This window comes from Thunnus maccoyii, chromosome 9 (genome assembly GCF_910596095.1).
Source record: "Thunnus maccoyii chromosome 9, fThuMac1.1, whole genome shotgun sequence".
NCBI classification, from domain to species: Eukaryota; Metazoa; Chordata; class Actinopteri; order Scombriformes; family Scombridae; genus Thunnus; species Thunnus maccoyii.
The window spans coordinates 19,033,357-19,042,088 of NC_056541.1; the positions used below are offsets into that span (position 1 = coordinate 19,033,357).

General features: G+C 38.4%; 1 protein-coding gene across 4 annotated transcripts in view; it reads right to left on the reverse strand.

Annotated features, from left to right (window-relative positions):
* The window catches only part of ap1b1 (adaptor related protein complex 1 subunit beta 1), a 28,299-nt gene extending 19,813 nt beyond the window's left edge, over positions 1–8,486 (reverse strand). The window contains exons 1-10 of one of the 4 annotated variants that reach the window (XM_042421587.1): positions 8,355–8,486; positions 6,446–6,506; positions 3,875–3,980; positions 3,635–3,770; positions 3,051–3,296; positions 2,743–2,933; positions 2,401–2,622; positions 1,845–1,965; positions 1,621–1,716; positions 905–1,020 (exon numbers count right to left, since the gene is read on the reverse strand). In XM_042421587.1, coding sequence (XP_042277521.1) covers positions 905–1,020; positions 1,621–1,716; positions 1,845–1,965; positions 2,401–2,622; positions 2,743–2,933; positions 3,051–3,296; positions 3,635–3,770; positions 3,875–3,980; positions 6,446–6,482 — 1,271 coding nt within the window. In that variant the 5' untranslated portion in view covers positions 6,483–6,506; positions 8,355–8,486. Of the gene's footprint in view, positions 1–904; positions 1,021–1,620; positions 1,717–1,844; positions 1,966–2,400; positions 2,623–2,742; positions 2,934–3,050; positions 3,297–3,634; positions 3,771–3,874; positions 3,981–6,445; positions 6,507–8,050; positions 8,228–8,287; positions 8,332–8,354 lie in introns of those variants that run through there. The other 3 variants (XM_042421588.1, XM_042421585.1, XM_042421589.1) reach the window with 3 other exon arrangements.
* Positions 8,487–8,732: the final 246 nt, after the last annotated feature.

The window sequence follows — 8,732 nt, forward strand, 5'->3', positions numbered from 1 at the left end:
TAGCCACCTGACAATTGTAAATCTAATATCCACTCTCCTGTTAGTTACTGTTTCGGCTCAACTGCAGAGAAAAATATTTGGGTCTTTATCCTGCTCAACCAGCCAATCTTTTCAGCAGTGGTTGATGTATTTCTGATCTGCATAAAATGTTTGATAAGAAAGATTTAGTATGTATAATTCGGAGTGAAGGCAGAAGTTTGACTGGGTAGTGAAGGTAAAGACTTGAGCCATGCCAAGCTGGACACTGTGAAAAGCTGCTCCTTTGGAGACTCATGGCTCCAAGGTTATGGTCTACTGCTGTGTGGGTGAAGTTTATCTCTGGCACATGAACCCACTCTGCTGGACACACAGCAGAAGCCACACTTCAAACATATCTACCTGACCTTTGACCAAGTGCAATCAAGGCAGGGTGAGAGGTGCTGTCTACTACAAACACTCTCTCTGTGTTTGTGAGGGCAATTTTCTCTTGTGCGTGCCTTTTGAGATGAATGCCGGGCTGAAAACACTTTTTGTCAGTGTACTGAGCTTTCACTCTTCCCTTTTAAAATATGACAGAATATAATCTGATGGTCAGTGAATTGGACCAGTTGAAATGTCTGTGTATGGCTCTTAAGATGTCAACATCAGATGCAAAGCATATAATAGGTCAAACAACATCATACATCTAAAAATGTCTCTATTTGAATGGCCAACCAATAAATTTAGAGCGTAGTGTATGATAAATGTTTGCACCTTATATTCTGTATAAAAAACAACACTAAAAAGCCACCACAAAATCAGCATCCATAAATGCCAGATTCTGTTTCATATTCCATGTACATAGTCAAGCACTGGCAGCATTTTGTAGAGCTGTTAAGATGGAGTGTGAGTAATTATGTGATGTGATGCCTAACAGAAGACCTACTTGTTGGGGTATTTGCGGAAGATGTCCTTGATGACCACAATGGCTTCCTGCACCACATAGTTAACCTTTGTCTGGATGAGGTCAAGCAGTGTGCTGACACAGCGCTCCGCTGATTGCTAAAGATGGAGAGGAAAATAATCATTACAGGCCTGCACACTACAATCAGAGTAGACTGTATATAAAATATGTATATCGTTTATAAAATCTATGATACAATATGAAATTGACTTTGTTCAAATATGAGTCAACAAGAAAAATAATTATGGAATCTTTTTCAACATATCACATCCTTTTAACTTGTGATGGTACTACAGCAGTAACACAGTGGCTTTATACATTTAACTCCAGGCTTCAACAGCAAACATATGTTAAATGTGAATATGTGTTAAATCTAAATATGTTTTGTTGAAATTAAGGGAATAAAGTTACATATGATGATGTATACTCTCAACAATCCAAAATGGAAACCACAACATACCACAGTAAAATGTTTTAGCACTATGAAAACGACAGAGCCAGCTTGTGTTCATCATAAAAACACTACATCTAAACCTTACTGACGACGGCCTTTTGTCACTTACAGCGTTATTATCTCGTTGAGTCCAACTACCAGTTAAGATGAAGTATATGTAAACTAACGCTTTGTGCTCGACCACAAGGCTGATACTAAGACCTAACAAAGCATCTGACCACAGTATTTCATCACCTCCACCCACCTCTACTTTGATGGCACAGCGGCCAATGGCTCTAACCGCTTTACGGACAAAGTCCACGTCCACCTCAGTGGCGTACTCCTTCAGCTCAGCCAGCACCTACAGACAGCAGCAGGATAGACAGGCATCCGTGTCACTCAGGATTATATTTTGCATACAATATCTGAAGCTTCCTTGAAAAGATCCTAACATAATTGTTTTATGCATTACAGCTGTGGGTTTGTTACCTGTGCAATATTAGCTTGAGACGCTAGACGAATCATGATGTCCAGCTTCTCCAGTTTGACATAGATTGGGTCATTGTACTTCACAAAAAAAACTTTCATCTCATGTTTCAGGATCTCTGGGCTGAAAGACACATCAACATTTCTTGTTATTTGCGGCAATTAACAAAGACTTTAATACCACAGACAATAACACAGTGAAACTTTTCAATGACATGCTTAAGTGGCCTTTATGATTATTTATTACTGTTAGCGCTTTTGTATTCTAATTTGCTCTGTGTTAGCACTTTAAGGAGTTTTTTTTTAAATAACACATTACTTATCCATGTGTCCAATGCCTTCTTTCAGACTGTTTTAACCATTTTATCCTGGCTTTGTTTTTATCTTTTTTCCTCTTATCATATGTGTTGGCATGTGGAGACTATTGTAGTTTCCCCTTTGGGGTTCAATCTAATCTAACGTAAAAGACATCCAACTGAAACATGGCACACATAAAGCAACTTTCATTACTATTTCCACAGTATAAATAGTAGTAAAGAGACACTCTCCCCAGATTTACCGTCTCTGTACGATGAGGTTGATGTTTCTAAGTGCCACATATTGCAACTCAGGCTCAGCAGAGAGGAGAGTGACCAGTGGAGGGGCCAGCTTCTTCAGTAGGGTGCCATAGTAGTCCAAGTCTTTAGGCAGCATCTCCATGAACTTCATAAGAACTTTTACTGCTGACAACACCACTGCAGAGTTGGCGTGGGAGAGCCGCGGGGTCACACGCTCACAGATGCTAGCAGATGTAAATGATATTGGGATGGAGAAGGGGGGGAAAATTATTCAGGGTTTACTGGGAGGATATGCAAACATGACATGCAGAGAGAATGTTGATGATGGTAGTGCGCTCCCTTACCTTTGGGACTCACGATCATCACGTGGTGTGTAATTGGCCAGGCAGTCAAGAATGAAGATCTGCCCCCACTCTGTACACTCGTTAAGAGCTGTCAGCAACTTGTTTATGGTCTGAGGATTTAGGTCCAGTAGATTACTGTTGGGGTGAGACTCTGCGATCTCAGACAGCGCTGCCACTGCGTTTGCTACCACCTAAAAACGAAGAACAGTCATGCTGACAGAAGAAGCAGTAGCCAACAGCTATATTAAGATGCAAAAGAAAGGTCACTGTACTGACACAATGTTGGCAACATTTGTGCTGAGTCATACCATGGGATTGGAGTCAGATATGAGGTCTTTTAGAGTGTCTAGGAAGCCCTGATCCTCCACCAATTGGGCGTTGATATCGTGAAGTTTTGCTACACACACAGCTGCAGTCTTCCTCACATATGGGTCTTCATCCTTCAGACATTTCCTCAGTGGCTCACAGAGGTACTCAGTGATCTTGTCCACACGGATGCAGCCCATAGTACGAACAGCAAGCGCCCGGATGAGAGGGTTTGGGTCTTCACAATCCTGGATGGGTGGTACAGAGAATTGGTAGAGACATTACACTTGGATTGTTTTTTACTTTTTAATGGTCATAAATTGCATCATTCCTCACTGTTTATTTGGGATTCTATCTATATTATAATTAGTGTGAGAAATTTATCTAACATGTGTCTGCATTAGCGTTATGTAAAGAATAAAATTATCTTATCACTGAGGTGTCACTGCCTTTATCTCCAAAAGCTGTGCTGATGGCTGTATTTACCTTAAACGGACACTTTTAAGTTTGGTAATTATCCCATTGAAGTCAGAGACGTTCAAGAAGAAAATAGTGGCATGTCACAATACATTTATGACTAATCTACCTTTACAAAGGTGTTGACAGCCATAATAGCCATGTCTGGCTGACTCTTGGCATAGTTCATCAGGTAGAGGTAGACCAGCTTCTTCAATTCCAGGTTGTCCGTCTGCATGCAGTTCACAACATCTGGGAACAGAGCGCTGGAGGGAAGATGAGACACTATGTGACAACTGAATCCAAATGGAAAGTGAAGTGTTACTCAGTTCCAATGTGGATGTTTGTGACACTATTTCCCCTGGCTCACCTGACATCCTTGCCAACTGTCATGGAGGCAATGACTTTCTTCACAGCCTCCTTCTTCTTCTCTTTCTTATCACTGTTCAGCTCTGCCTTGAGCTCAAAAATCTCACCTGTGTGCACAGGAGAAGAAAAAAGGGAATCATGTAATACTTTTTCATGTAGGGAGAGGAAAGCAGAACTGTACAACAAAACACAATGGCCTCTGCTCACACATCACATGGACATACTGACATACAGTCTGTCAGAGCCCCTTTGAAAAAACAGAATGGGCACACTGAGATCCTCAGTGGTTTCTGAAACTGGTAGGTGGTAATAGTTGTCATAGGCGGTGGGGGATTAAGGTGCCAGTCTAATGAGCAACCACCATAGTTTTCACCTGCTGCTAACCAGCTCACTGTAGCTGCTTCATTTTTTGTTGTGGTACAACGATCCTTTCCTTGCAATGTGTGATGAATAAGGCATTTGTTGTAGCTGCTGCAGCAGCATATAAGCAACCCAGTGGTTCACCTGTTGAAAGATAATGTGATTGGCTTTGGTTGACATTGATATTTGTTGAACAGCAGCAATCTTCATTCCAGCTCCAATAACACAGGAAATGAGAGCGTGCAAGTCATTCTGCCTGACTGTTGATGATTAATTGATGAATAATTTAATATGATCTTTTATCAACTTTCAATGAAATCTATCAAAAGCATCACACCACATTATTGTTCTGTTCTGAATTCTGATATCCATACGATTCAAAGTTAATTGCAATTTTAAAAAACTAACAAAATGTATTTGTTATCATTTAATGAGTTTTTGTTTTTGGTGTGTGTGCTTTGTCTAACAACACATAATAGTGGAGCACAGCTCACTGTAATGATTATCAATTTGATTATTTCATAGCACTGCTACAATATGTTGATTAATTGAGCAACTGAAAATTAATTGGCAACTGTTTTGATAACCATTTTATCCTTTTGAGTCATTGTTTATGAAAAAATGTCCAAATTCTCTGATCCCAGCTTCTCAAATGTGAATATTTTCTGGTTTATTTAGTGGTTTATGATAGTAAACTGAATGTCTTTGCGTTATGGACTGTTTGTTGGGACAAAAGAAGACATTTGAGGGCATCATCTTGTTCTTGGGAAACAGTGATCAATACTTTTGACAATTTTTGGACATTTTATAGACCAAAAGACTAATCAATTAATCAAGAAAATAATTGACGGATTACTTGATAATGAAAATAATTGTTTGTTGCAGCCCTATTATGTGATTTTGCATATGTTTGTATTGTGATATACATCAACATCACATACATATTAGTTAATCTCATGAGGTGATTTTAACTGTACTGTCAAGCCCTTTGTTGGCCAGGTGGTCAAGATTATTAGACCTCTCATGTCTATGGTAGGAGAGATGCAATGATATAGTCTACATGATCTCAAAATACTACTAAAACTTAAATTATCACCAATGATCACCAATTGTTAACATTTAAAAAATGTTATTGTTCCTCATTGTGTTCAACAAACAGATTAGAACAGATGTATGTTTTGGGTAAAACAACATGTCATCACGGGAACATCTCATGGAGGATGAGAAAGGAGTTCCTTCTGTGTTTGTTTTCACATTTTTGTTGCTTTATACAGAAGTGAAAGAGACCACATTTTAATCAGTTTACATTTCAGTTCTGTGTCCCTGATTTATCTATAAAAACAAACACTGTGAGAACACTGTTCTTGTCTTTGGCTTAAAATTTGAGTCTACTTAATGTTTCGCAGGAATTGTAAACATGTAATCACTCATAATCTCCTTCATGATGTCAGCAGAAGACCGCACACAGACATATTGGGCGTATGTACAGAAAAGCAGTAGGATACAGAAAGAAACATGCTCTTATGGCTGAAATAATATCTAACAAACAAAGAGCTTATATGCTACAACTCATATGCTTCTGTTCGCATTCACTAAGCCATCTACGTGAGGATATGTAGTTCTGGGATGTGAGAGGAGTCACACAAGTACAATAGGAGACACAGCAGGATAGTTAATTCTCTGTGAGCTAACACGCAATGTGTCTAATCTGATTTACAATAACCAGAGCTGTTCAGTTCTTGGAGACAATGTCAAAACAAAGCAGAGTGATAACATCTTTAGCATTTATTTCTTGAGGACCTCTTAAATCTTCAATGGAGGCATTTTTGGCTTCACAGAGTGAACAATAATAAATATGTAGCACATCATGCTGCTATTTATTCAAATATAAGAAATCAAATGTAAATTAATTGAGATATGAATTATTTTTTTCTGAAATTACTCAACAGCTTTAAGGTAATTAGACAATGTTTTTTTAAATGTTATATAATTATCTTTATTTATGTAATTAGACTAAGTTAACAACCTTATAGAGACAATAATTCAGCAACACCCAGCTTACTTTGGCACAAAATCTACAAAGCACTTGCTTAGAAACAGGGCATGGATGCCAGCAATGATCGAGAACTGAATATAATAAGTAATTTATCACTGAGGTGTTTTACGTGTTAAATCTTTATCTTATGAGTGAAGAAATAGTGAGCTATCAGACCTTTCTTGGTGGTGGTGAAGTACTTGGAGTCCGTCATCTTGGATCCAAATTGTCGGTTCTCCTACAAAAGTTAGAGAGGACAAAAAAGATTATTTCTGCTAAATCTTTTCCTGAGTGGAAACTTGGAGCTTCACAAGAGCAACAGGAAATACTAGAAGTGCAAGCACAGGGAAATAAAAGGACTTCCTGTCTTCTGTTGGACAAGTGGCAGCGATCTATCAAATGAGAAAACAATGGATTTTGCAACGAACAGAGACACCAATATCTCCTCTATAAACATGAATCTTCTTGGTCAGCAACGATTGTGGCCAATATCATCTCTTAAACCGAGTCAATTTAAAATGTTTTTCAGCAGTCATGCATTATGTATCAGTACACACTTCCTCTTGATCCATTACTTGTCTGCAAAAGATCTCTCTCAGTTATGTAATATTTTCTGTTATGAAATTTGAGCTTAAAGTTAATGGGAATATTGCTAAAATAAACTAATCCTACACAAAAGGACAGTGTTTCACATGTGAAACACTCTCTCTGGATATAATGGACATAAAACTGAAAAAGCTGGGTCCATGACACTGTTTGTGTTATGGAAAAAGAAATATTTGCCTTGTGCGTAGGATCACTACACTTCATACTATGTTAACTTTGGATTTTTACTGTTTCTGCAATAAATGATAATCAGCCTTCAAGCAATCTTATTGGCAACACAACTAATACTGCTCAGAGTTGTAATTGCCATCTTACAAAGGGACTATCATATGTTTCAATATATAGATATAATGACATTGTCATGACAAAATATTGGTGAGCGCCTCAATCAAAGTTTTTATGGCTAACAAGTTAATAAGCTTTTCGTTTGACTCACTTTCTACTCAATACGTTGCTGTAAATAGCTAGTTTTCATTTATCATACCCCTATATAAAACAACCTGTGTTTTATGGATAATGTTATTGATGAATACTCTCTTTATCAGACTCGAAATAACTTAATTACAGTAAAAACATGTATTTTAAATAACGCTTAATTCAATTAGGTAACTTGCGGTGGTGATAATGGCAGCAGATAAGTTAGCTGTTGGTGATGTTGACGGTTATTTGATACCAGTTTATGGCAGAGGCCTGTCAGTTTACATTATTAACTTGCCAATTAATCACAATGAACTGCGTCAACAAACTTGAAATTAATTAAACGTGTCAGTTTCATTATTCGTTGAGCTTCAGGTAGCTGTCAAACATCAGACAGGCTGCTAGCTGCTAGTCACAAGTTTATACGAATAACTGACGAAATACTAGCAAGACAAAATAGCTCATTACTGTGTGTTTGTACGATATTTCCCGCTGCTATTGTGCCACACTGACACTGAACTGACAGTGTATTCTGATTTACATAGTTTGCAAACTAGCTATGAGAGTAATTAACACAGGCTGACTTTAAACTAATTTAGCCGCAAAATAAACGAACGGTTCGCTAGCTGGCTAGCATCAGGCTACCGTGACGTTAGCATAGCAGGCTCCAGTGTGTACAATCCAGCAGGGAGCAGACGAAAAATAGCGTAAAGTTAGCTAAATTACTGCCGATACGATGATAGTTGGTCAATTACTCACGCATAATTGATTCGCCCATTCCTGCATGTTTGCAGTAGTTACGTTCAGATGAATGAAAGTGATGCTAATGGCTAGCTGCCTGCTGCAGTGAGCCTGTCAGTGTCAGCCTGGGCACTTCTCTAGCTAGCACAGCTCAGACATGACCTTCTAAGCAGAGGCTTAAGGAAGCCTTTGCCGGGATAGTTAAGCTCTTAATCTACCGGCCTGGTTTAAACCATACACAACGAATTAGCGTACCTTCTGGAGTTAAAATTAGACTCGCCACACAATGAATTTGGAGAGAAAATCTTGACAAACATCTTACCGTGACAGGCGTAGTATGAGCTGTGGTGGCCTTCGTCCCCTCCCACTTGATTTACTTCCGTCTTTCGCAAAATAACGTTTGCAAACAGTCAACAGCAACGTCAGCTTTCATTCAGAAAATGTAGTTCATTCTTTTGTGAGAATAAGTGTTTGTACAACCCCAGCACTGGAGCACTTCCCAGAAACTGTAAACATCTTTTGGATTGGCAATGATTTTGGTGGATGCATACACTGGATGCAGTAGTACCCTCTGACCACTGAAAATAAATGGCAATTCAATTTAACGGCTATAAAACAATTATAATGCAAAAAAAAAATTAAATAGTCCTCCAATCAGGTTAAAAACTAGTGTTTCTTTAGTGTTAATACAGTGGTAATA